Source organism: Sturnus vulgaris, chromosome 28 (assembly GCF_052056855.1).
Source record: "Sturnus vulgaris isolate bStuVul1 chromosome 28, bStuVul1.hap1, whole genome shotgun sequence".
Lineage (NCBI taxonomy): Eukaryota > Metazoa > Chordata > Aves > Passeriformes > Sturnidae > Sturnus > Sturnus vulgaris.
The window spans coordinates 5,263,318-5,289,899 of record NC_142270.1 but is presented as its reverse complement, the minus strand read 5'-3'; the positions used below and the strand labels follow the sequence as shown (position 1 = coordinate 5,289,899).

The following is a 26,582-nucleotide window of genomic DNA, read 5'->3' as shown; positions in this document are numbered from 1 at the left end:
CAAATTCCACAGAAATTCCCAAAAAATTCACCAAAAAAATCCACTTACTAAATGCCAAAGGTTCCACACAATTTACACTGAAATTCCAGAAATTCTACCAGAATTTTACAGAAATTCCACCAAAATTCCATCAAAAAAATTTCCCATATTCCACCAAAAAAATTCCACCAAAATTCCACTGAAATTCCACCAAAAAAATTCCACACAAATTCCACCAAGGTTACACCAAAATTCCACCAAAAATCCAAAGAAATTCTACACCAATTCCACCAAAATTCCATCAAAATGCATTTTATCAATTTTTTAATTTATCCATTCTTTCATCCATTTAATCCCCCAGAATTCCGGGTGCACTTTGACATCCTGGATACCCAAATGCAAATTTTCCCAGCCAAACACAATCCCGCTGCTTTTATTCCCATTTTGTGCCTCTGTGCCTGACTGGAGGGAGACAAAAAACCTGGAAAAATCTGCCAGAATTCCAGGAAAATCCCAAAAAAGATCCAGGAAAATCCCTCTGATCCTTGTTTTTCCTTCCCCAGCATCACCAACCTGAAGTACTGGGGCCGCTGTGAGCCCATCACCTCCAAGACTCTGCAGCTGCTCAACGACCTCTCCATTGGATATCCTTTTGGGAAGAGCTCCCAAAATTCCTGGGAAAAGGGAGGAGTGATCCCAGAGTTCTGCTGGAATGGCAGCTGGAGCAGATTCCTGCTTTTTTTTCCCCCCACCCCTGGAATTTTGGAATGAGGAGAGCAGAGGGTGGGGATGAGGCTCAAGGATTGTTGGTTTTGTTTTGTGGGTCAGAGTTCCCTCCCTTGGAGTTGGGTGTCAGAATCCAGGCAGGCTTCTGTATTTCCAGGGATTCCAGAATTTCCAAGAATTCCAGGATTTCCAGAATTTCCAGGAATTCCACAGGTTCCAGACTCAGAGCTTTTCTCCCAGGGCTCTCCCCAAGCCGAGATTTGCACACTTAGATTTGTCCTTGAAAAAACAGGAGAGAATTCCCAATTTATGGAATAATCCAGGCACAATCCTCATCTCCCAGCCTGGACCTGGAAGTGATTTTCCAAGAATTCCAGAAATTCCAGGAATTCCACAATTTTTCCTCAATTTTTCCCAGTGATCACTGAGGGTCTCCCCAAACTGAACTTGCACAATTCATCTTATCTTTGAAACAAACAAAAATTCCCAATTTTCCTGAATACTCCAGGCCCAATCCCATTTTCCCAGCCCATCCCTGGAAATGTTTTTCAGGAATTCCAGAAATTCCACAAGTTCCAGACCCTGACTTCTCCCAAAGCATCTCCCCAAGCCGACACTTGCACAATTCATCTTATCTTGGAAACAAACAAAAATTCCCAATTTCCTGAATACTCCAGGCCCAATCCCGTTTTTCCAGCCCATCCCTGGAATTGTTTTCCTGGGAATTCTGGGAATTTTGGGAATTCTGCTGCTTCCTTGACGCCCTGCACCTACAGCAGCGTGCGGAAGCTGGTGAAGCTCAGCGCCGTGCAGTTCATGCTCAACAACCACACGGTGAGCCCCACCTCATTCCCAGGAAAAATTCCCACTCCTGGATCCCTTTGGAATTCCATCTTCTCCCTGAGTTCCTGTGCTGTTGGAGGAGCCTCTGGATAATGAGATTTTTGGAGGGGGAGGTTTTGTTGAATTTTTTGGGGTTTTGAGGGGTTGGGGTTTGGTGGAGCTCCCCATTCCCGAAGGATTTCTGCTCTCCGTGGAATCCAAGCTCATTCCCAGAGAATTCCCAGGTTTGGAGCAGCCTGGGATTGTGGGAGGTTGGGATTTGAGGTCGGGATTTCATCCTGTGGTGCTCCCAAGGCACTTTCAGAGGGAACGAGGGGGAATTCCTGGAGTTCAGGGAGGTTTTCCAGGCAATTCCAGGATGATTTCCAGGCATTCCTGTAATAATTTCCCAGGCATTGCCAAGAGGTTTCCAGGAATTCTCAGAGTTCCCAAGAGGTTCTCCTGGCATTCCCAGGAGGTTTTCCAGGAATTCCTGGATTCAGGGATGATTTTCCCTTTTCCAGAGCGAGCACTTTTCCTTCCTGGGAATCAACAACCAGTCCAACCTGACGGACATGCGCTGCCGCACCACCTTCTACACGGCCCTGGGCCGGCTCCTCATGGTGGATTTAGGTGATTCCCGGGAATTCCAGCATTTTGGGACCCGGGATTTGGATTTGGGGAGGTGGAGCTTGGTCAGGAAAGGGGCTTGGGGTGGGAGAAGGAGAATTGGGAATTGAGAATCGGGAATTGGGGTCGATGATGAGAATAAAAATGGGGAGATGTTTTCCCATCCTAAAATTTGGGATCAAATTTTTTCATCCCACCAAAACTGGGAATAAATTTTCCAATCCCACCAAGATTTGAGGCCAATGTTCTCATTCCAGGAGAAGATTTGGAATAAATTTTTCCATCCCACCAAGATTTAGGGATAAAATTTCTCATCACAAAATTTGGGATCATTTTTTTTTCCAGGGGAGGACGAGGATCAGTAGGAGCAGTTCATGGGAGGATTTCCCATAGATTTTCCATGGAATTCCCATGGATTTTCCATGATGTTTTCCAGGGGAGGATGAGGATCAGTACGAGCAGTTCATGGGGGGATTTCCCATAGATTTTCCATGGAATTCCCATGGATTTTCCATGATGTTTTCCAGGGGAGGACGAGGATCAGTACGAGCAGTTCATGCTGCCCCTCACCGCTGCCTTCGAGACCGTGGCTCAGATGTTCAGCACCAACTCCTTCAACGAGCAGGAGGCCAAGGTCAGCCAGGAGGGAATTCCCGCTCTTCTGGGATCTTTTCCATGGGATTGAGGTCCAGAGGGAATTGGGATCAATCCAAAGTGAATTGGGGGTGTCTGAATCCCTTGGGATCAGTTTCGTGGGATTTGGGATCGGGTGTGCTCTGGAATGGCGACGCCTGAATTTCACTCTATTTTATTCTTCTGTTTCATTGTAATTTTTATTTGATTTTACTGTGTTCCCATCCTGGCTTTCCTGTTCCCGGTTATCCTGTTCCCATTCCCGATTAACCCGTTCCCATTCCCGGTTATTCCATTCCCATTCCTGTTCCCATTCCCGGTTATTCTATTTACATTCCTGTTCCCATTCCTGGTTTTTCCTGTTCCCATTCCTGTGCCTATTCCTGGTTATCCCATTATTTCCCGGTTATCCCGTTCCCATTCCCGGTTATCCCATTCATTCCCTGTTTTCCTGTTCCCATTCCCGTTATCCCATTCACTCATTCCCGTTTTCCCGTTCACTCATTCCCGTTATCCCGTTCCCAGCGCACGCTGGTGGGGCTGGTGCGGGATCTGCGCGGCATCGCCTTCGCCTTCAACGCCAAGAGCAGCTTCATGATGCTCTTCGAGTGGATGTATCCTGAGCCAGCCTGCCACGCTCCAGAAATCCCAAAATCCTCCAGAAATCCCAAAATCCCCAGGGAACACCTCCAAAAATCCCAGGGAACTCCTCCAGAAAAATCCCAAAAATCCCCAGGGAGCCCCTCCAGAAATCCTAAAAATCCCCAGGGAACGCCTCTAAAAATCCCCAGGGAACCCCTACAGAAAAATCCCAAAAATCCCCAGGGAACACCCAGAAATCCCAAAAATCCTCAGGGAACACCTCCAGAAACCCTCAGGGAACCCTCTGGAAATCCCCAAAATCCTGATTTTTCCCGGGATAAAAACCCAACAATAACCCCCTAAAAACCCCCAAATTTCCCCCAGAACCGTCACCCTGCCACCCTAGAAACTGCCCCTCTTTGCTGCACACACGGAATCTCCCATCCCCATGGAATTTTTTGGGCTGGAAAAGTGGGAATTCCTTAATTCCCCGTGCAGTTACCCCTCGTACATGCCCATCCTGCAGAGAGCCATCGAGCTCTGGTACCACGACCCCGCCTGCACCACGCCCGTCCTCAAACTCATGGCTGAGCTGGTCCACAACAGGTAGGAATTCCCAAAAATCTGGGATTTCATGGGATTCTGTGCTTCTTGGATGGGTGGGGTCGTTCTCTGCGTGTGGTTGCTCCAAAACCCCCATTTTTTCCCCCATTTTTTCCTCCCTAAATCCCCATTTTTCTCCCCTAAATCCTGGTTTTTTTCCGTCTTACATTCCATTTATAACAAGTAGGAAAATCCCCAATTTCCCCTTTCCCAGTTTAAATCCATTCCCTGTGTCCCATCCCTTATCCCAAATCCTCTCCAGTTCCTTTGGAGTCCCTTCAGCCTCTGGAAGGGGCTCTGAGGTCTCCCCTGGAGCTTCCTGGGAATTCCAGCCAGGAATTCCTCCCCAAAATCCCATCAAATCTCCCTTTTCCCGGTTTAAATCCGTTCCCTGTGTCCCATCCTTCCACCCCTTATCCCAAATCCCTCTCCAGCTCTCCTGGAGCCCCTTTAGGGCCTGGAATGTGCTGGAATCTCTCCCTGGAATTTCCCTTCTCCAGCTGAACATTCCCAGCCCCTGGCTCTCAGCATTCCCTGTTTTTCCCAGCCCCTGGCTCTCAGCATTCCCTGTTTTTCCCAGCCCCTGGCTCTCAGCATTCCCTGTTTTTCCCAGGTCCCAGCGGCTGCAGTTTGATGTCTCCTCTCCCAACGGGATCCTGCTTTTCCGGGAGACCAGCAAGATGATCACGACCTACGGTGAGGGAACCTGGAGCTGCCTGGGCTGCATCCATGAAAAAACCTGGAAAAAATCCAGAAAAAGCTTGGATAAATCCTGGAAACATCCTGGATTCATCTGTGGAAAAATTCCCAAATTTTGGGTTGGGATGGATTTTAAATCCCTTCCAGTTTGGAATTCATGGGATCATGGAATGGTTTGGGTTGAAATGACCTTAAATCCTTGTGGGTGTGGGAAAGGAACCACGTAAATTATTCCCAGATTTTTGGGTTGGAAAGGATTTGAAATCCCATCCAATTCCCAAATTTTGAGTTGAAATGGATATGAAATCCCAACCAGTTTGGAATTCATGGGATTATGGAATGATTTGGGTTGGAGTGGATTTGAAATTCCATCCAGATTGGAATTCATGGGATCACAGAATAGTTTGGGCTGGAATGGTTTTAAATTCCCATCCCAATTCCCATCCCAATGCCCAGATTTTAGATGGGAATGGATTTGAAATCTCAACCAGTTTGGAATTCATGGGATCATGGAATGATTTGGGTTGGAGTGGATTTGAAATCCCATCCAGTTCCCATCCAGTGCCCGGATTTTGGATGGGAATGGATTTTCAATCCCATCCCAGTGCCCGGATTTTGGGTTGCAATGGACTTCACACCCCGGGGTGGTTTGGAAGCCCCAGCACAGTGATCCCAACCGGGAATTCCCGCAGGGAATCGCATCCTGACGCTGGGGGAGGTGCCCAAGGACCAGGTGTACGCGCTGAAGCTCAAGGGAATCTCCATCTGCTTCTCCATGCTGAAGGCGGCGCTGAGCGGCAGCTACGTCAACTTCGGCGTCTTCCGGCTCTACGGGGACGACGCGCTGGACAACGCCCTGCAGACCTTCATCAAACTGCTGCTGTCCATCCCCCACAGCGACCTGCTGGTCAGAAAATGGGACTGGGAGAGGACTGGGATTGGGAAAGGAATAGGGAGAGTCCTGGGATTGGGGTGTCCTCAGGGATTGGGATGTTCCACAAGGCCCTGCAGACCTTCATCAAACTGCTGCTGTCCATCCCCCACAGCGACCTGCTGGTCAGAAATTGGGATTGGAAAAGTCCTGGGATTGGGAAAGGGATTGGGGGTGTCACTGGGATTGAGGTGTCCTCAGGGATTGGAGAGTCCTGGGATTGGGAAAGGGATTGGGGGTGTCCTCAGGGATTGGGGATATCACAGGGATTGGGATGTTCCACAAGGCACTGCAGACCTTCACACTGCTGCTGTCCATCCCCCACAGCGACCTGCTGGTCAGAAACTGGGACTGGGAGAGGACTGGGATTGGGAAAGGAATAGGGAAGAGTCCTGGGATTGGGGTGTCCTCAGGGATTGGGGTGTCCTCAGGGATTGGGGTGTCCTCAGGGATTGGGGATGTTCCACAAGGCCCTGCAGACCTTCATCAAACTGCTGCTGTCCATCCCCCACAGCGACCTGCTGGTCAGAAATTTGGATTGGAAAAATCCTGGGATTGGGGGTGTCACTGGGATTGGGAGAGTCCCAGGGATCAGGAGCATCCCCAGGAAAAGCAGCATCCCCATTCCCAGATTCTAGGTTGAAATGGATTTGAAACCCAAATCCGAATTCCCAGATTTTGGGTTGGAATGGATTAGAAATCCCATCCCAATTCCCGGATTTTTGGTTGAAATGGAAAAATGGGAAATGTGAAATCGTAGAAAAGGAAAATAGGAAATTGGAATGAGAGAGAAGGAAAATGGGAAATGTGTTGGAATATAAATTTTCTGAGAAGAGAATTCCAGGAGCTCCACCAGCACATTCCAGGTGATTCCCAAAGGGTTGGATTTAGGAATTCGGTGCTTCCAGGAAAACCCCAAAACGGAATTGACAAGGGAGAAAACAGAATTTTGGGGAGGGGTGAGAAAATTCCAGGAGAATTTTAGAATGTTCAACCTGGGATGACTGAAGGAGGTGGAATTGCAGTTGGAATTAGGAGAGGATTTTTCCAGGGATGCACACAGGCAATGCCAACGGTCCAAGGGGGATTTTTAGGAGCGGATTTTTTCCGGGTTTTTTTCCACAGGATTATCCCAAGCTGAGCCAATCCTATTATTCCCTGCTGGAAGTGCTGACCCAGGACCACATGAACTTCATTGCCAGCCTGGAGCCTCATGTGATCATGTACATCCTGTCCTCCATCTCCGAGGGCCTCACCGCGCTGGGTAATCCCGGGAATTTGGGAATCCGGGAATTTGGGAATTTGGGACTCGAGAAGAGCTGGGAGCAGGCAGCTGCAGGGTCAAAAAAATCCCATTTTCCATGGATTGGGAGAAGCCCCATTGCCAGATTTTGGGTTGGAATGGATTTGAAAAATCCCTTCTTGAATTCCCAAATTTTGGGCGGAAACGGATTTTAAATCTTGTTCCCAATTCCCAGATTTTGAGTGGGAATGGATTTGAAATCCCATCCAGTTTGGAATTCATGGGATCATGGAATGTGTTGGAATGAGAGAGAAGGAAAATGGGGAATCTTGGAATGGGAGAGAAGGAAAACAGGAAATCTGTTGGAATATCAATTTCCTGGGAAGAGATTTCGGGAATTTGGGAAGAGCTGGGAGTGGGCATCGATGGGGTTGTGGAATTTTGGAATGGTTTGGGTTGGATTGAAATCCAATCCCAACCCCAGGGACACCTCCCACCATCCCAGATTATCCCAGTTTGGCTTTGGACACTCCCACTTTTTTTTTTTTTTTCCTCCAAAACTCCATTTCCCCCTAATTTTTACACCCCAAACTCCATATTTCCCCATTTTCCCCCCATTTCAGACACCACGGTGTGCACGGGGTGCTGCTCCTGCCTGGACCACATTGTCACCTACCTGTTCAAAACTCCATTTTAACCCCATTTTAACCCCATTTTTACCCCAGTTTTACCCCAGTTTTTCCCATTTTAACCCCATTTTAACTCCATTTTAACCCCATTTTTACCCCAATTTCTCCCATTTCAACCCCATTTTTACTCCATTTCTCCGATTTTTACCCCAATTTTTCCCATTTTAACCCCATTTTTCCCCCATTTCAGACACCATGGTGTGCACGGGGTGCTGCTCCTGCCTGGACCACATTGTCACCTACCTGTTCAAGCAGCTCTCACGCAGCACCAAGAAGAGAACGACGCCGCTGGCGCAGGAGAGCGATCGCTTCCTGCACATCATGCAGCAGCACCCCGAGATGATCCAGCAGGTGAGCCCCAAACACACCTGGGGAGGGCAAAGAAATACCTGGGGAGGGTAAAAAATACACTGGGAGGGGAAAAAAAAATACCTGGGTGGTTCCAAAATGCACCTGGGGAGACAAAAAGCATCTAGGGAGAGCAAAAAGCACATGGTGAGGCAAAAAAATACCTGGGGAGACAAAAAAATATCTGGCAAGGGCAGAAAATGTGTGGGGAGACCAAAATACACCTGGGGAGCCCCAGAAATACCTGGGCAGGCCAAAAAATACCTGAGGGGTTCCAAAACTACCTGGGGAGCAAAAAAATACCTAGGGGGTTCCAAAATGCACCTGGGGAGGACAAAAACACCTGAAAAGGGAAAACTACACCTGGGGTTCTCCAAAAAACGCCTGGGGAGCCCCCAAAGTCACCTGGGGAGCCCCCAAAGTCACCTGGGCACCCCAAGAAGCAGTGGGGTCCCCAGGGTTCCCAAGGTTCCTGGGATGTTGTAGCCTTGAGCCTCCAGGAATATTCCAGGGGATTCCCAGCTCCCAGGGTGAGGAGGGGTGGGATTTGGGATCCATGGGATTTGGGATGAGATGAGATACTTTTACAGGATGGGATTTATGGGATGGGATTGGATTTGGGCTGAGATGGGCTGGATCCATGGGATTGGGATGGGATTTGGGTTGGACTGGGATCCATGGACTGGGATCCATGGGATTTGGGCTGGGATCCATGGTCCAGGCTGGAGGGGCTCTACCCTTTAACCCTTTCCTGCCTGCACAGATGCTCTCCACAGTGCTGAACATCATCATCTTCGAGGACTGCCGGAACCAGTGGTCCATGTCCCGGCCCCTGCTCGGCCTCATCCTGCTCAACGAGAAGGTGAAGGATCCATCCTGCTGGGAAAGGCTCCCAGAAAATCCTTGGAATGGTCCCAGGGTCGGGATCATCCTTGGGATGTCCCATGGGTGGAATGATCCTTGGGATTATCCTTTGAATGTCCCATGGTTAGGATGATCCTTGGGATGTTCCCATGGCCTGGATGATCCTTGGAATGATCCCTGGGATGATCCCATGGTCACAGTGATCCTTGGGATGATCTCATGGATAGGATCATCCTTGGAATGATCCCATGGCCAGGATTATCCTTGGAGCTGCACAATCCAACCCCATCCCTCCAAAATCTGGGACGCTCCCTCCTTACTCCCAGCATCCTGCAGGGGGGGCAGGGGTTGTCCTAAATCCCAAATCCCAGGGGAATTAACCCCTTGCTGTCCTGCTCCCCCCAATCCCATGGAATTAACCCCTTGCTGTCCTGCCCTCAGTACTTCTCGGACCTGCGGAACAGCATCGTGAACAGCCAGCCCCCCGAGAAGCAGCAGGCGATGCACCTGTGCTTCGAGAACCTCATGGAGGGCATCGAGCGCAACCTGCTCACCAAGAACAGGGACAGGTGGGACCATGGCATTGATGGGACCATGGGATTGATGGGATAATGGGATCTGGGCATCAAGCACAACCTGCTCACCAAGAACAGGGACAGGTGGGATTGATGGGATTGATGGGACCATGGGATTGATGGGATAATGGGATCTGGGCATCGAGCACAACCTGCTCACCAAGAACAGGGACAGGTGGGACCATGGCATTGATGGGATTGATGGGATCATGGGATTGATGGGATCATGGGATTGATGGGATTGATGGGATAATGGGATCTGGGCATCGAGCGCAACCTGCTCACCAAGAACAGGGACAGGTGGGACCATGGCATTGATGGGATTGATGGGATCATGGGATTGATGGGATTGATGGGACCATGGGATTGATGGGATAATGGGATCTGGCCATCGAGCACAACCTGCTCACCAAGAACAGGGACAGGTGGGACCATGGGATTGATGGGATCATGGGATTGATGGGATAATGGGATCTGGGCATCGAGTGCAACCTGCTCACCAAGGACAGGGACAGGCGCGGTCCATGGATAATGGGATCGTGAGATTTGGGATTTAGGGTTTGGGATGGGACCTTAAATCCCATCCAGTGCTTTGGGCACTCCCAGGGATGCATGCCCCACCACTTTCCCTCTGGGAATCCCTCACAGCCCTCCCCCCCACTCCATCCACCTCAGATCCCAAATTTGGGGTTGAATCCCCGCCCCAAACCCAACCAACCCACGGGATTGTGGAACTGTGGGAGTGACAGCTGTGCCCTTGTCCCCCCCAGGTTCACCCAGAACCTGTCGGCGTTCCGGAGGGAGGTCAACGACTCCATGAAGAACTCGAGCTACGGCGTCAACAGCAACGACATGATGAGCTGACACTGCCAGCCAGGAGCCACCCCAGAACCCCCAAAAAAACCCCAAAATCCCCAGGCAGGAGGGAGCAGCAGGTTCAGCTCACCTGGGCAGGTGTTTTCCCCGTGGGGAAGGGACAGAATCCAGGTGCAGGAATTCCAAGGTGTTGTCTCTCTCTCTCTCTCTCTCTCTCTTATTTTTTTTTTTTTTTTCCTTCCCCTCCTGGTTGGAATGTGGAACCCGCCAGCTCTGCTGGGAGAAAAGCCTGCCTTGTATAAAAACAAACAAAAACAAAAACGAAAAAAAAAAAAAAAAAAAAAAAAGACATGTACATTTTTTCATAACATTTTGGAGCAAGGTTTATATTGAGTTTCAGAAAAACGAGAGAAAAAAAAAAGAAAAAAAAAAGAAAAAAAAAAGACAAAAAAACAGCGAAAAAAAAATCACAAAAAAAACCACACAAAAACCAAAATGATTAAAAAAAAAACAAAAACAAGAAAAAAAAAAACACAAAAAGGATAAAAAAAAACAAAAAAAAAAAAAACAAAGTGTGATTGAAATTTTTACAGAGTCCTGGTGCACCCAGTGCTGGTGTGAGGGTTGTGAATGCGAGTGAGGAAAGCGTGGCCTGAAGCTTTGTGAAAGTGCAGAGATCTATTTAGTGAGACAAGCTGTAGAGAGAAGCAAAAAACTCAAACAACACAAAAAACAAAAAAAAAATAAAAAACAACAAAAAAATTAAAATAATAATAATAATAAAAAAAAACACCACAAAAAAAAAGCATTGTAAAATTCCAAATGTATATTTTTTCTTATTAAGCCCCCCTTCCAAAAAAAAAAAAAAAAAAAAAAAGAACAAAACAAACAAAAAAAAATTCCCAATTTCCCGGTCCCGTCTCGCCCTCGGGAACTCGAAGCCATGCCGTGACCCCTCTGTTCGTGCTTGCTGTGGGTGTCCCCCCTGTCCCCTGCAGCACTGACCCCTCCTTCCCCTTTGCCATCCCTTTCTCCTCCTTCTCCATCCCTTTTTTCCCTTTTTTCCTCCTTTTCCATCCCTTCTCCCATTTTCCCTCCTTTTCCATCCCTTTTTTCCCCTTCTCCTTCTCTATCCTTTTTTCCCCACTCATTTTCCAATCCTTTTTTTCTCCTCCTCCTTTTCCATCCCTTTTTTCTTCCTTCTCCTCCATCCCTTGGCTGACTTCTCCAGCCTTTTCCTCCTCCTCCATTCCTTTTCTCCTCATTTCTATCCCTTTTTACCCCTTCTCTTCCTTTTCCATCCCTTTTCTTCTCCTCCTCCTCTCCTTTTTCTCCATCCCTTTTCCCCCCTTTTCTATCCGTTTTTTCCTCCTTCCCCCCCCCTTTTCCCTCCTTTTCCATCCGTTTTTCCCTCTTGCCCCTTTTTTCTCCGTTTTCCCCCCTTTTCCATCCTTTTCCCCCCCTTTTCCATCCTTTTTCCCCCCTTTTCCATCCTTTTTCCCCCCTTTTCCATCCGTTTTTTCCCATCCCTTTTCCCATCCCTTTTCCCGTTTCGGGGCTGGCAGCAGCGCCGGCTCTGGAGCAGCCCTTGGGAAGGAGCGAATCCCTCCGGAGCCACCCCGAGCTTTTGGGATTTGGGATCTGACAATCCCTGGATCCGAGGGAACCGGGGACAACTGGGAGGAACTGGGAGAACTGGGGGGGACTGGGGAGGGACCCCCTTTGCCGTGCATTCCCCACTCTTGTTGCTGCTAGTCGTGTGCATCCTCTGGCTCAGCTCTCCCCAAAATCCACTCGGGCCTTTTCGGGCTTCGGTTTCTCTTCCCGGACACTTGTTAATTTTATTTTATTATTTTATTTTTTATTTTTATTTTTTCCTGTTTCGATTTGGTTTGATTTGGGTTTTGGTTGGTTTCTCTCTCTCTCTCCCCTGGCGATGTGTGTTGGGTCCTTTCCCGCGTGAGCAGATGCTGGTTGATGTCGGGGTGTTTGCTGCAAACAGTGTAAGCATTGTGACTGCAAATAAAACTCAATGGTTTCTACTGACACGGCTCTGCTGCGCCCCAAAAACCCCACAGGGCGCCCCAAAAACCCTCCAGGGAGCCCCAAAAACCCTCCAGAGTCACCCCAGAACCCCCAGAGTCACCCCAGAGCCCAAAAAGTCACCCTAAAACCCCGGGAATCACCCCAAAACCCTGTGAGCATCCCCACAGCCCCGGGGGGCACCCCAAAACCCTCAGAGTCACCCCAGAGCCCAGAAAATCACCCCAAAAACCTGAGTCATCCCTGGGAGTCACCCCAGAACCCTGAGAGTGCCCCCAAAACCCCGAGAGTCATTCCAGAGCCCAGAAAGTCACCCTAAAACCCCGGTAATCACCCCAAAACCCTGTGAGTATCCCCACAGCCCCGGGGGGCACCTCAAAAACCCCCCCAGAGTAATCCCAGAATCTCAGGGGGCACCCCAAAACCCCCAGAGTCACCCCAGAGCCCAGAAAGTCACCCCAAAACCCTGAGTCATCCCTGGGAGTCACCCCAAAAAGCCCCGGGGCACCCCAGAACCCTGAGAGTGCCCCCAAAACCCCAGAGAGTCACCCCAGAGCGCCCTCCCTGCACCCCAAATTTCTTCCCAGAACCCCAAAGATTCCCCCCAGGATCTCTCTCCAAACCAAATCCTCCCCAAAACTCCCAAAATTTCCCCCAGCACCCCCAAAATCCCTCTGAGCTCTCCCTGTTCACCCCAAAATCGCCCCAGCAGCCCTTTCCCATAGGGTGGCTCTTCCCAATGAAACCCCAAAACCCCCAAAATCCGATTTAACCCCAAAATCCAATTTAATCCCAAAACCCCTAAAATTCAATTTAACCCCAAAATCCGATTTAACCCCAAAACCCCTAAAATCTGATTTAACCCCCAAATCCAATATAACCCCAAAATCCACTTTAACCCCAAAACCCACCGGGGATTTGGCCCCAATTCCTGGAATTTTTACCCCATTTTAGGGAACAACCTCCCCACAACTGCCAGGGCATGGGAGGGGGGGGGATACCCCAAAAAAAAAAAAAATTGGGATTTTCCAACAGCAATCCCAACACCAGGATTGGGATTTCCAAATATTTATTTACAGCTGGAGGAGCTCCATCCTTCCAGAGATTTCCCAAATTTTGGGAATGATCCTGGAGTGGGGCTGGGGGGCTCCTGCTCTTCCCAAAATTCCCGAAATTCCTGAAGCTCATCCCGATTTTCTGAGGTAAACGGCGTCGTTGCAGCCCTCCCTGTTCCGGGCGATCTCGATGGCAAAAAATTGGATCCTGGTGGCTGCAAAAGGAGGAGAGGGAGCAGATCCAGGGGGATTTTGTTCCCACCAAAAATGCTATTTTCCCACTAAAAATGGGATTTTTTTTCCTACTAAAAATGGAGTTTTTTCCCATTAAAAATTGAATTTTTTCCCACTAAAAATGGGATTTTTTTCCCACTAAAAATGGAAATTTTTCCCCACTAAAAATGGAGTTTTTTCCCCATTTAAAATGGCATTTTTCCTCACGGAAAAATGTTTTTTCCCACCAAAAAAAAAACCCTCCAGAAATCGAGTTTTTCCTCGCCAAAAATGATGTTTTTCCCCTTAAAAATTTCGTTTTTTCCTCACCAAAAATGGAATTTTCCTCGCTGTACTCCTGGCTCGAGTCCAGGCGCAGCAAAGTCCCGAAGTTGAAATCCTCGACCACGCCCTCGAAACTGAGACAGAACGGGCGCCACTTCTGGGGGGAAAAAAATAACCTGAGCACCCCAAAATCCCGGGAAAAAAAAATGGGAAATCCCAGGAAAAAGGGAGGGAAAACCAGGAAAAAGGGGGAAAATCCGAGAAAAAGGGAGGAAATCCCAGGGAAAAGATGAGGGGGGGAATCCCAGGGAAAAGGGTGGGGGGGAATTCCAGGGAAAAGTGGGGAAATCCAAGAAAAAAGGGAGGAAATCCCAGGAAAACGAGGGGGAAATCCCAGGACAAGGTGGAGAAATCCCAAGAAAAAGGATGGAAATCCCAGGGAAAAGGGGGGAAATCCAAGAAAAAAAGTGGGGAAAATCCCAGGAAAAAGGGGGAAAAACCCAGGAAAAAGTGGGGAAATCTCAGGAAAAAAGTGATGAAATCTCAGGAAGAAGCAGAAAAATCCCATAAAAACGTGGAAATCCCATAAAAAAACGGGAAAATCCCATAAAATCCCAGCCCCAAGCCTTCCCCCACCTCCTTGGCCGCCTCCGATTTGAGCTCCTCGGGGTCCAGGACGTCGACGCGCAGCTCCCGGAAGGTTCTGCGGAATTCCTCGTAGATCCGATCGTCCACCTTGGTCAGGCTCAGGAATTTGGGGTCCACGGACGAGATGAGCTGCGGGGGGAGGTGCGGGATCAGCTGGGACCCCCCCAAAAATCCCCCCCAAACCCCGCGGAGCCCCCAGACTCACGTTGAAGTAGATCTGGGCGTGCTGGTGAGCTCGCATGGCCCAGGCCAGCTCCACGCGGGGCTGGAACCGAGCAGGGACGGCTGTGACCCCTCCTGGGGACAAATGTCCCCTCCTGGGGTCCCTCCTCACCTTTTGGGGACCCTCCCCCCCGCTTTTGGGGTTTTTTTTCCCCTGTTTTTATAGGGTTTTTCACCCCTTTGGGGTTTTTCTGCTGCTGTTCTGGGGGTTTTCTTCCTTTTGGGGTTCTGGGACCCCCCCCCCCCCCCGCTGGGACTGAGATCCCAAAACTGGGACCCCCCTTTCAGGACTGGGATCCTCCTGGAATGGGGAACCCTAAAACTGGGACCCCCCCAAACCGGGACCCCCTTTCCAGGACTGGGATCCTCCAGGATTGAGATTCCCTAAAGCTGGGACCCCTCAGCTCCGGGACCCTCCAGGACAGGGAACCCCAAAGGTGGAACCCCCAAATCTGAGACCCCTCCCCAGGACAGGGAGCCCCAAATCTGTGACCCCCTCCCAGCCTGTCACCCACTCCCAGTAAGGCCCCCCAGTTCCCCCAATCCCCCCCAGTCTCCCCAGTTTCCCCAATGCCCCCCAATCCTCCCAGTCCCCCCATTCACCCTCAATGCCCCCCAGTCCCCCCAGCCCTCCCCCAGTTCTCCCAGTCCCACCAGTTCCCCCCCATTCTCCCCAGTTCTCCCAGTTCCCCCAGTCCCCCCAGTTCTCCCAGTTCCTCTCACGTCGTTGCCGAAGCTCTCCGCGGGCAGCGCCAGCGCCTGAGCGGCCGCCGCGGCCTCGCCGGGGCCCTGGGGGGGACACGGGGCTGTGACACGGCGGGGACACGGCGGGGACACGGCCCCGGGGTCCCCCATGGCCCCCCATGGCCCCCCAGTTCTCCCAGTTCCCCCCAGTCTCACCAGTCCCGCCAGTCCCGCCGCCGCCATCGCTGCCGGAAGGGGAGGGAACGCCCCACCCACGGGGACAGGGGACAAGGGGAGGGGACAACGGGACAGGGGAGGGGACAACGGGACAGGGGAGGGACAGAGGGACGGGGAGGGGACGGGGGACAAGGGGAGGGGACAACGGGACGGGGGAGGGACAGAGGGACAGGGGAGGGGACAACGGGAGAGGGGAGGGGACAACGGGACGGGGGAGGGACAGAGGGACAGGGGAGGGGACAACCGGGGGACAACGGGACAGGGGAGGGACAGAGGAGTCAGGGGAGGGACAAGGCGGGGGACACAGGGGACATCTGGAGCAAAGGGACACGGGGGATCAGGGGGGACACGGGGAGCGCAGGGACACGACGGGGGATGCAGGACAGGGGGACAGGGGAGACATGGAGGGGACATGGAGGAACACGGGGGAGGGACACGAGGGGACATCGGGGGACACACAGAGCGAGGGGACACCAGGGATGTCCCCACACAGTGACCTGTGACACATCGAGGGGGCGGGCAGAGTCTCCCACGCTCATTAGCGCCCACCCTCGAGTGTGTAATTAACTGATTAACGGATTAATTAACGGGGTGGGGGCTGCTGAATTGGCAGCGGGGGTGGGCGGGGCCGCTGTGCCCCATAAGTGCCCGCTGTGGGGTGGCCCCGCAGTCTGGGGGTGTCCCTTGGGCTGGGATTGGAGGCGCTGCTCCGGTGAGTGTTTTGGGGCGAGGGGCGGCCCTGGGGGTGCTGCAGGTCCGGGAGGAGGGGAGGGGGTCTCACATTTGTGCGTGTCCCCCCCCAGGCTGTGCGACCCCCGAGCCATGTCCTTCACAGACAGCAGCGACAGCCGCGATGAGAGACCCGTGTCCATCCTTTGGGGTGAGTGCGGTGACCCCAAAAGCCCCCGGGGTGACCCCCCCAGGCCGGGACCCCCCCCTGGCACGGCTCTGTCCCCTCCTGTGCCCGCAGGGTGCGAGCTGAGCAGCGACAGGAGCTCCTACACCTTCCAGGTGCCCGAGGACTGGCACTGCGAGCAGCAGCTGGTCCTGCGCACGGTGCGTCACCCCAAAAAACCCCCCAAAAATCCCATAAAACCCGAGGGCGTTGTGAGGGAGGGGTTTGTTATTCCCATAGTCTGGGATTGATTCTATAATTAATTTAATGGATTAATGGGGATGTAGGAGAGGTCGTGGCGGGGAGGGGGGGATTGTGTCTCTCAACCCCCCCAAATTCCTGGGGGTTTTAGGGGATGAATTTCCCATGGGGGGATTATGGCTGAGGAGGGACTGAGCTCACCCCGCTGCCCCCCAAAAATCCTGGGGGTCCTTGGTGCTGTGAGGGACCCTGCAGGGATTTTCTCCTCAATCCTTCAGGGACTGGGATGAATTCCCAGGGCAGGGGGATTCCCTCAAACCACCCCCCCCCCCCCAAAAAAAAAAAAAAATCCCTGGGAGGTGCTGGGTGAGGATTACCTGGATTTTGTGGGAGTCCTGATTTCCAATTTTTCCTGATCCATTTCCAGATCTGCCTGGGGGAGACGGCCCGGGATGAATTCCACGTGGTGGAGGTGGTGACCGAGGACAGCGACAGCCGCACCCCGGTGCCCCTGGCCACGCTCAAACCCTCGGTGCTGCCCACGGTGAGAGCCCGGCGAGGGGTCTGGGGGTCCCTGGCCGTGCCCGAGGAGGGGTCTGGGGGTTCCCGCTGTCCCGGGGGGGCTGCCAGGAGCTGTTTCCATTCCCATTTTCCAGGCCACGCTGGCCGGAGTGGAGCTGAACCCCCCCGTGACTTTCCGCCTGCGAGCCGGCTCCGGGCCCGTCTATATCAGCGGCCAGCACGTGTCCAGTGAGTTTTGGGGATCCCTACCTCGTGTCCAGTGAGTTTTGGGGATCCCTACCTCGTGTCCAGTGAGTTTTGGGGTTCCCCCACCCCTAGCGGGGTCTGGGGGCTCAGCCAGGCTCTCCCACAGTGATGATCCTGAGCTCGGATGATGATGAGGAGGAGGAGGAAGAGGAAGAAATAGAAGAGGCCCCCAAGAAACCCCCCAAGGGTTCGAGCGCCCAGAAGAGCAGCACTGCCAAGGTCAGCGCCTGCCTGAGGTGTTTTGGGGTCCCTGTGGCACGGGGAAAGGGGGGCAGGGACCCCAAATTCCTCTCGGTTAAGGGGATGAGCCGTGACCTTCATCCCTCGGGGAGGAAGAGTCCTCATCCTCCATCTCCTTCTCTCTCCCGTAGAAAAGGAAGCTGGAAAAAGAGGATGAGCTGTGAGTACGGAAATCCTGGGGCTGGGGATCCCCCATGGCCGGGACCCTGCGCCCCAAATCCCCATCCCCTCTTTTCTCTCCTCAGCAGGAACAGTCTCGCCCCCGAGGCCCCCCCTCCCAGCAAGGTACGAGCGGTTGGGGATCCCCTGAACCCCGGGATAATCCCACGGGAGACCCTGGAGAGGGAAAAGGGCCGGGCTGTGATGGCCGCACCCCAAAAACGGGGGAGAAACGCAGATTTGGGGTCCAGCGCCCCCTCCCCTGTTCTTGTAGGGCCGCGGAGCCGGCCGGGGCAAGAAAGCAGCACCGAAGAAATGACGGGAATTCCATTGGAGCGGGGCCAGGTGAGGATTTTGGGATGGGGATTCCGTGTACACCCCCAAAGCGGGATCACCCCAAAATCCCTACGGGTAAAAACAAAATCCTTTTGCTCCTTCTCTTGCAGGTGCCGGAACGCCTGGAGGCAGCAGGAGCTGCTGGTGTGGTGGTGGTGTCGTTCCCAAATCCCAAATAAAATCACATTTTGCACTCAGGGCTCCCCGTGCTGCTGCGGGAGCACCCCCAGCCCGCGTGGAGCTGCCCTGGGTTTGGGGGGACCCTTCCTCACGGGAGTTCTTGGGGTCTTTTAGGAGTTTTGGGGTGGGTTGGGGGGTATTTTGGGATCTCTGGGTTCATTTTTGGCGTCTTGAGGCTTTGGGGGTTCTCATCCCGGTTTTGGGGTCCTCAGGAGGTGAAGGCCCTGCTGGGGGAGACCTGGACCTGGGTGCTCCAGCGTTGGGGTTTGGGGTTTTTTTTTTTTTTTTTTGTATTCTTGGGGTTTTTTTAAGGGATGTTTTGTGGTATTTTTTGGATTTTGGAGTGGGTTCAGGGATATTTTGGGGGAAGGTTCTGTGCTATTTTTGACATCTCTGGGTTCATTTTTGGGCGTGCTGGTGAGCGGGGGCTGCCCCCCACCCGTGCGGTGTGAAAAGGAGGGGACGAAGTGAAATTAGGGAGCAGCAGAGCCGGGCTGGGATCTCCCTGACCTGGATTTGGGGGGGGTCCCGGAACCCCCCGGGTGTCCTAGAGCGGATCAGATCTCCCTGACCCCCCGTTTTAGGGCGGCTCCAGCTGTGGGGCAGGGCTTGGGGTTAATCCGCTCTGCACCCCCCGGGATGGGGACAGAGGGGGGACAAGCCCGGTCCTGGCCAGCTGTGCCAGCTGTGGCAGCAGCGCTGTCGCTCCCGCCTGTCCTCACCCCGCAGGGGCTCTTTGCACCCCCCGGGATGCGCTGACAGCTCCCGGCCCCAAAGCCGGGGGGCACAGGCCGGGGGCGATGACGGCTCCGCATCCATCAATCCTCCCCCAAGGATTGGGGTGGGGGGCGATCCCAGAGCTGGGGCTGCACCCTCTGGTGTTTTGGGGGGCGTTGGGCTGAATTCTTAGCTCGGGGGGGGTAACTTGGGAGTTTTTTTTATGGAATCAAGCCCCTCATCCTCCTGCGGATGGGGGGGGGTGGGTTCCCCAATGCTCCCCCTTGGCCCGGGGGTTGATTTGGGATTTTTTTTTTTTTTTTTTTTTTTAGGATCCTGCAGCTGGGGAGTGGGTTCCTCACTGCTCCCCCTTGGCCCCGGGGTTAATTTGGGTTTTTTTATGGAATGAGACCCCACACCCTCCTGTGGATGAGGGGTGGGTTCCCCCCCTGCTCCCCCTTGGCCGGGGGGGTTAATTTGGGGTTTTTTAATGGAATCACCCCCCCCACCCTCCTCCGGATGGGGAGTGGGTTCCTCACTCCCCCCTCCTCCTGCCTTGGCCCCCCCACCTCTCTCTGCGGGGGAAACTGAGGCACGGCAGTGAAGGCAGGTGAGCTCTGAATGCCCCCCCCCCCGACCCCCCCAGGGCTGTTTGACCCCCCTGGGGCTCCCCCAGCTCCTGCCGGGGGGGTTTATCAGCCACTTCACACCCCCCTGGAGCAGCAAACGGTGCCTGGGGGTGATCCCCGAGCTCCCCCGCGGCTTTGGGAGGGGTGGGGGGTCCCCAGAGCCCCCACCCCCAGCGCTGAGCCCCCGCTGTGCTGGGTGAGGCACAAGCACCTGGTGACAGCAGGGTGACAAAACCCCGCTGTCCCCAACAAGTGGCGGCGGGGGGGACGGGACACCTTAACCCTCCCCTGTCCCCTCCCCCGTCCCGGAGCGGCTCCAGCCCCTCCTTGCGGGGCTCTTCCCCCCCTTTAAAAGCCGCCCCCACCTCCCGTGTCCCCGTCCGGGCCGGCACCGGCCCCGCCAGGCTCCATGGAGCGGGGGGCTGCGAGCCCCGCCCTGCCCGGGGCCACCACGGGCGGCTGATGGCGAGGGGACAGCGGGGACACGATGGCGCTGGATGTCCCCCAGGTTTAGGACGCGCAGCCCGGAGGGAGAAGAAGAGGAGGAGGAGGAGAAGCCCCCCAGCCCCGCTGCCTCCCCCATGAGCCGCGGCTGCTGCGGAGTTTTGGGCATCGCACGAGGGCTCGGAGCGTCCCGGGATTCACCGGGCAAGGAGGGCACGGGAGCGACCCCGAGGGTGCCCGGGGGGCTTCGAGCGGCGCCATGCAGCCCCTGACCCTGCAGAACCTGTCCCTGTAAGCCCCCCGAGCTCCGCTGCCATCCCCGGGGGTCTCCCCGGTTTTTATTCCCGGCTTTTTGCCCCCGGTTTTTATTCCTGGCCCGTTTTATATTCCCGGCTTTTTCCACCCGGTTTTTATTCCCGGCGGTCTCTCTCTGCGGTTGATTCCTGGTTTTATTCCCGGTTTTATTTCCCGGGATTCTCCCTGGGTTGATTCTCGGGGTTTATTCCCGGCTTTCTCCCTGGGTTTATTTCCCGGGGGTCTCTCCCTGGGGCGATTCCCGGTTTTCTCCCCGGGGTTTATTCCCAGTTTTCTCTCTGGCTTATTCCCGATTTTCTCCTGGGCTGGGGGGAAGGAGGAACCTCTCAGCTCCCCCCAAACTTTCCCGCTTTTCCCTTTTTCCCGCAGATGTTTCCAGCTGCTCATGTTCTCCTGTCAGACCCAGGTAGGTGCGGGGGCTCTGCTGACCCCGGGGTGGGCGAAGGCCGCGGTTGTGCCCCCCCCGAGCTGCCCCTTTTTCTTCTGGGGTCCCCCGGGGGTGTTTGTGACCTCGAGGGGGGTTCGGTGATGGCCAGGACCCCCCCCCAAACCCCTCCGGAGGGTGGGGGTGAGGCTGGCACGGACCCCGGCCCCAATTTCGGGTCAGCTCCGTCACCCTCGAGCCCCCGGGCTCGCCCCGAGGGGGTTAAAGGGGTCTGGACCCTCCTTGAGGGGGGGGTGCGAGGTTGGACACCCCCTCCCCTCTCCCCCACACCCTCTGGGGCTGCTCCGACCCTTTTTTTGTGAGCTTTAGAAAAGCGGCAGCTTTTAAAATCCACTGTTCCATATCAGCACCCTCTGCTCCAGCGCCCGAACAAAACCCCCGGGGCTGCGGCCCCCGCGGCATTAAAACATCCTCGGCACCTTTTTTCTTCTTTTTTTTTTCCCCTCTCTTTTTATTTTTTTTTTCCCTTTCCCAAGGTAAACGCTTTTATTTCTTTGAAAATGAGCGGGGAAGGGAAACGCCTTTGATGGAGAGGACCCCCCCCAAAAAAAAAAAAAATCCCATCCCACCTCCCCTGGCCGATCCCAAAGGCTTGAAAGCGAATCCCGGCAGGAAATGAGTGCTGGGAGCGCACAAAGGGGGGTGGGGAGGGATTTGGGGGGTGTGGGCAGTGCCCCCCACCCTGGGATTCCAAACCCTGGGAATGCGGGGGGCAGGACCTGACGCCCCCCCCCCCAAAGTGATGCTGCGCACCCCAAACTGGCAGTGGGACCCCAAATGTCCCCCTGTCCCAGCAGGAGATGCCAGCCCTGGCTCTCACCCCTTTCAGGGATGATTTTTGGGGTCTCTCGGGTGCTCGGTGCTCACCCAGCTGAGTTTTCCCTCGGGATGTTCCGGTTGGAGTTGGGAGCTGGGACCCCAAATCCTTCTCCTCACCTGCCCTGGTCAGCTCCGCTTCTCCCCCCAAATAAAATCCCACATTTAGGAAAATCCACGGAGCTGTTTTGGGATCCCCCGGGGTTTTTATCCCAGGGTGGCTCCGCTCCTGGGATTTTGTTCTCCTGGAATTCCGGGGGTGATTTTAGGGCACCTCATCCCCCAGAGGGACTCGCTGGGCGTTCCCCCAGCTCAACTCCTGCTTCCCAGCGCATCCCAAATTCCTGCTGAGCATCCCTGGCAGATGAGAGAATCCTTCCCCATCTCAAATCCCAAACCCCAAAACACCCTCTGCTCCACGGGAAAACCCTCCCAAAAAAAAAAAAAAACAAAAAACCGTCACCCTCATCCCACCCACCCTTCTCTTTTATCATCCCCAAAAACGAATTGATTCGATTTTTTCCCTTTGTAAACAAAGGGGGAGAACCAACCGTCTCCTAATTTTAACCAGTACGTGAGGGACCAGGGGGCCATGACGGACCAGCTGAGCCGCCGCCAGATCCGCGAGTATCAACTCTACAGCCGGACCAGCGGCAAGCACGTCCAGGTCCACGGCAAACGCATCACGGCCACCGCCGAGGACGGCAACAAATTCGGTGAGGAGTTGTCACCACCCCGAGGGTGTCACCTCCCTCAGGGAAAGCGGCTCTTCCTAAAGGAATGAGGGAATTCTTGGTTTGGTAGCTCGAAAAATCCCCCGAAAAAAAAAAATTTATAATAATAATCCTCCGAGTGAGAGCGCGGCTGCGGAAAGTCAGCCCTGACCTCAAATTTTCCAAAATCGTGGATTTTTTCCCGCTCTGTGCGATGTTTATAATTCCCATATTTAGAGAGTTATAAATATTAAATTATAAATATATTGATATTAAATTATAAATATTCCCATATTTAGGCTTTGTGCTTTCTAATCCCTTTCCTGGAGACAAAACAGCTTTTCCCGGAGGAAAAATCGCCCGATCCAGGAATCCTCTTCCTAAATATCCACCGGTGATGGGCAAATCCCAGCCCGGCCTCAACACTTCTTTTTCCCCCTTTTTCTCCTACTTTTCCGAGGGGTTTTCCACGCTGAGGGGGCATCACAGCCCCACAAATCTCTCCGAGCTTCGGGAAAGTTTTTCCAGGGTTTTCCCTGGATTCTCCCGAGCGCGATCCCGAATTTCCGCCAGGCTCTGGGGCCGGGAATGTTGTGGAGGGATAATGAGGATGAGGATAATTAACCCGGCGGGTGCTGGACTTGGTCTGGTCCCGGGGGGGGGGAAATCCTCGGAATTCCCGGGGGGGGATCCTCGGAATTCCCAGAACTGCGGATGTGTCGGAGAGGGGGGGAGGAAGAGGCTGTGCCTTCATCACCAGGCTCGGTTTTGGGTTTTGGGGGGGTTTTTTGGGCTCCACGGATGGGGAAATTCTTGGAAAATTTTCCTTCCCACCGAGGAGTCTCTGGAGGATACAAATTCCTCTAAGAGGGGGGGAAAAATAATCTCAGGAAACTTCCTTGGAGGAGCGGAGGGAAGGGACAGCACAGGGGACAACTCCGCTTTTTCCCAAAGGAATCACTTTTTTTTTTTCCCCTCTCTTTTGGGGGGGGGGAGATGGAAGTGGGGGGAAGGGAATGGGAGGGATTTTGGGGCTGGGGGTGTCGCAGCCCCCCCGGGACACGTCCCCTCCTCGCAGCCAAACTGATCGTGGAGACGGACACGTTCGGGAGCCGAGTGCGGATCAAAGGCGCCGAGAGCGAGAAATACATCTGCATGAGCAAGAGGGGAAAACTCATCGGGAAGGTGAGCCCTGGACACCCCAAAACCCCCAGAAAATCCCTGGGGTTCAGCCTGGGACAAGGCCGGGATGGTCTCCACGTCTTTGGTCATTTTGGGTGATTTTTTGGGGGCTTTTCCTCACCCCTTTTGCTCCGTCCTGCCTGCGCTGCTCGTGGTGCACGGGGTTGAATCCATAGGGAACGGGGCGCTAAAAATGGGGTTTGGGGTGCTAAAAATGGGGTTTGGGGGCGATGGAGGTGGATTTCGGGGTTTAAAAAATGAATTCTGGGGGTGACATGTGCTGGGCCGTTTCAGACACGGTGACAAAAGTGATCCAGGGAGTGGCAGGGATGCGATGGAGGTGGCACAGGTGGGGTTTGGGAGTGACAAATGGGGTTGAGAGGTGACAAAATGGGGTTTGGGCTGGCAGAGATGAACTGGGGGGTGTCAGGGACAGTGACAAAAATAGGCTGGGGATGGCAGAGATGGGTTTGGGGGGGTGGCAGGGGTGGACTTGGGGTGACGGATGAGCTGAGGGCTGTCACGGGTGGCGACCAAGATGAGCTGGGGAGTGTCAGGGCTGGCAGAGATGAACCTGGGAGGGTGACAGGGATGGACTGGGGGTGGCAGAGAGGAGCTGGGGACATCTTAGGGATGAACTGGGGGGACAGGAATGAACTGGGAGGTGTCTCAGGAATGCTCTGAGGGTCTCAGAAATATTCTGGGGGTGTCTCAAGGATGAACTGGAGGCCACCAAAGACGGCCCGTGTCACCCCAACCCCCTCAAACTCTAAACCCCCTTCTCTCCTCCTCCTCCTCAGCCCAACGGGAAGAGCAAGGACTGCATCTTCACCGAGATCGTGCTGGAGAACAACTACACGGCGTTCCAGAACGCTCGCTACGAGGGCTGGTACATGGCGTTCACCCGCCGGGGCCGGCCCCGCCGCGCCTCCCGCAGCCGCCAGAACCAGCGCGAAGCTCATTTCATCAAACGCCTCTACCGGGGCCAGCTGCCCTTCCCCAACGCCGAGCGCCAGAAACAATTCGAGTTCGTGGGCTCCTCGTCCCCCACCCGCCGCTCCCGCCGCACCCGCGGGCCCCGCACGTAACCCGGGCTCTGTCCCCGGAGCTGTCCCGGCTCCCAGCCCAGCGGTTTTCCTCGTTTTTGGAAAAAAAAAAAAAAAAAAAAATGGTTTGGGTTTGAAACGCCCTGAGGGTGGGGAGTGGTGAGGTTCTGAATCCTGGGGTGTCCCGGGGTGCCCGGGGCCTTTGTCCACTCCTTTCTGAGGTGTCAGTGAGCTCTGGATCTTGGGGCATCCTGGGATACCCAGAGCCTTTTTCCACTCCCCTCAGGTATGGTCGGTAAATCCTGAATTCTGCAATGTCCCAGGGTGTCTAGGCCTTAGCAGCCCTTTGAAGATGGTCCCAAATCCCTGGAGCATCCCATGGAATCCCCGTTCCCCACCCAGTGCCTTTGTCCACTCCCTTCAGGGGTGAACAGTAAATCCTGAAGTGTCCTGGAATGTCCAGAGCCCTTGTCCATTCCTTTCAGGAATGATCAGGAAATCCTGAATCCTGGAATGTCCCGGGGTGTCCGGGGCCTTTGTCCGCTCCCCTCAGGGCTGATCCTGAATCCTGAATCCCTGGAGCCCCCCATGGAATCCCCATTCCCCACCCAGTGCCTTTGTCCCCTGCCAGAGCCCTGTCCCTGTGCCACCACCCCCGGGCACGTTCCCGTCCCCCCTGGCCTCGGTTCTCGGTTCCAGGGGTGGTCAGGGCCAGCCACGAGCCTGCAGGATGTCCCCAAGGGACTGGAATGTCCCCTCTGGGGTGGGGCTGTCCCCTCTGGGTGCCATTCCGGGCCCGTAGCCCCCGGGGCCAGCACTTGTCCCCCCACCCCGCGGGGTCCCCGCGTTATTTATTGGAGGGGAGGGTCCGTGCCTGGGACAGGGACGCTGTGGGTGCCCACCAGGCCAGGGAGAAGCCGCCTTCTGGTGATTTTTTTTTTTAATTTTTAATTTTGTTACCAATTGTATTTTGTGTGTTTTGACCAATTCTGTTGTCTGTGAGTCAGTTTTAGGCCTAAACCTTTAGACTTGAGAGTTTCTTGGTGTAAAGGAAGAAACCTCAAGGAAATAAAAGTGAGTGTGCAGACCTTGGGGGTGTTTTCCTTCCTGTGCCTGTTGGGATGGGGGGTCCATCCCTGCGCCCCCTCCTCGTGCCTGGGGACAGAAGCAGGAGGGTGAAGGTGGCCCCAGCCCGGTTTGGGATCAGTTGGTGTCCTGAGGGTGGCTGCTGCACCCTGGGGACCGGAACAGCAACCGAGGGGCACCCAGGGTGATCCCCATCCAAAGAATCCCCTCATTCTGGTACCCCCCAAATCCCACCACCCCCAAATCCTGTTCCCCTCATTCTGGTACCCCCAAATCCCATCCCTGTTCCCCCAAATCCCATCCCCCTTCACCCTGGTACCCCCAAATGCCATCGCCCTCACCCTGTTCCCCCCCTTTCTCCCCACGCCCCCCCAAATCCCATCTCCCTCATCCTGGTTTCCCAAATCCCATCCCCTTTTAGCCTGCTACCCCCCAAATCCCATCGCCCCCAAGCTGGTACCCCCAAATCCTGTTCCCCGCATTCTGGTACCCCTAAATCCCATCCCCCTTCAGCCTGATATCCCCAAATCTCGTTCCTCACAGCCTGGCACCCCCAAACCCCACTCTCCTCATCCTGCCACCATCCCTGTCCCCCCTCTCCTCCCTGCCGGCCCCACCAGCCCGGCTGTTCCCCCACGGCTGTGCCCCCTCCCCATAATCACCTTCCCTGTGACAATGCCCTGGGAGGTGGCACCGGACCCTGGGGGGGCCATAATCCCCAAACCGGGGCTCCCCCAGCCCCTACAAAGCACGGCCGGGGTGGGGAGGGGGAGCAGTGGGGAGAAAATTATAACAGTTTGAGTTAAATGAAGCTTTAAAGCAGAAGGGAAATGCAACACCCAGCAATTAGGGGCGAACAATGCGCCCGGCGCCGCTGCCCAGG

General features: G+C 54.2%; 4 protein-coding genes across 8 annotated transcripts in view; 3 read left to right on the top strand and 1 right to left on the bottom strand.

The window, feature by feature from the left end:
• The window catches only part of XPO7 (exportin 7), a 30,388-nt gene extending 18,202 nt beyond the window's left edge, over positions 1 to 12,186 (top strand). The window contains 13 exon segments of the mRNA XM_088180144.1: positions 543 to 623; positions 1,476 to 1,539; positions 2,052 to 2,160; positions 2,685 to 2,791; positions 3,316 to 3,404; positions 3,871 to 3,978; positions 4,589 to 4,671; positions 5,367 to 5,581; positions 6,731 to 6,869; positions 7,728 to 7,888; positions 8,649 to 8,747; positions 9,191 to 9,318; positions 10,095 to 12,186. Coding sequence (XP_088036270.1) covers positions 543 to 623; positions 1,476 to 1,539; positions 2,052 to 2,160; positions 2,685 to 2,791; positions 3,316 to 3,404; positions 3,871 to 3,978; positions 4,589 to 4,671; positions 5,367 to 5,581; positions 6,731 to 6,869; positions 7,728 to 7,888; positions 8,649 to 8,747; positions 9,191 to 9,318; positions 10,095 to 10,188 — 1,477 coding nt within the window. The 3' untranslated portion in view covers positions 10,189 to 12,186.
• On the bottom strand, positions 11,951 to 15,592 carry PBDC1 (polysaccharide biosynthesis domain containing 1). 3 transcript variants are annotated; one of them, XR_015808709.1, is made up of 7 exons: positions 15,507 to 15,592; positions 15,330 to 15,395; positions 14,590 to 14,649; positions 14,373 to 14,513; positions 13,782 to 13,893; positions 13,261 to 13,453; positions 11,951 to 12,132 (listed from the first exon to the last, which is right to left on the bottom strand). XR_015808709.1 is itself a non-coding variant. In XM_088180142.1 (6 exons), the coding sequence occupies exons 1-6, from the start codon at positions 15,531 to 15,533 to the stop codon at positions 13,368 to 13,370; spliced, it is 492 nt and encodes a 163-aa protein (XP_088036268.1). In that variant the 5' UTR covers positions 15,534 to 15,592; the 3' UTR covers positions 13,236 to 13,367. The 3 variants fall into 3 exon arrangements, 2 of the variants coding, with proteins under 2 accessions (XP_088036268.1, XP_088036269.1); XM_088180142.1 differs by lacking the exon at positions 11,951 to 12,132 and having other exon boundaries at positions 13,236 to 13,453; XM_088180143.1 differs by lacking the exons at positions 11,951 to 12,132; positions 14,590 to 14,649 and having other exon boundaries at positions 13,236 to 13,453; positions 15,507 to 15,548.
• A 232-nt stretch (positions 15,593 to 15,824) lies between these two features.
• NPM2 (nucleophosmin/nucleoplasmin 2) lies at positions 15,825 to 18,319 on the top strand. 3 transcript variants are annotated; one of them, XM_014892925.2, is made up of 10 exons: positions 15,828 to 16,239; positions 16,331 to 16,407; positions 16,498 to 16,583; positions 17,051 to 17,167; positions 17,280 to 17,373; positions 17,498 to 17,610; positions 17,763 to 17,791; positions 17,877 to 17,916; positions 18,065 to 18,135; positions 18,237 to 18,319. In XM_014892925.2, the coding sequence occupies exons 2-9, from the start codon at positions 16,350 to 16,352 to the stop codon at positions 18,107 to 18,109; spliced, it is 582 nt and encodes a 193-aa protein (XP_014748411.2). In that variant the 5' UTR covers positions 15,828 to 16,239; positions 16,331 to 16,349; the 3' UTR covers positions 18,110 to 18,135; positions 18,237 to 18,319. The 3 variants fall into 3 exon arrangements, with proteins under 3 accessions (XP_088036047.1, XP_014748411.2, XP_088036046.1); XM_088179921.1 differs by having other exon boundaries at positions 15,825 to 16,407; positions 17,880 to 17,916; XM_088179920.1 differs by having other exon boundaries at positions 15,830 to 16,407.
• Positions 18,320 to 19,694: 1,375 nt separating this feature from the next.
• On the top strand, positions 19,695 to 25,700 carry FGF17 (fibroblast growth factor 17). The gene is made up of 5 exons (XM_014892924.2): positions 19,695 to 20,387; positions 20,781 to 20,817; positions 22,211 to 22,388; positions 23,464 to 23,570; positions 24,368 to 25,700. Exons 1-5 carry the CDS (start codon positions 20,356 to 20,358, stop codon positions 24,653 to 24,655), a joined length of 642 nt encoding a protein of 213 aa, XP_014748410.1. The 5' UTR covers positions 19,695 to 20,355; the 3' UTR covers positions 24,656 to 25,700.
• The last annotated feature ends 882 nt before the right edge of the window (positions 25,701 to 26,582 follow it).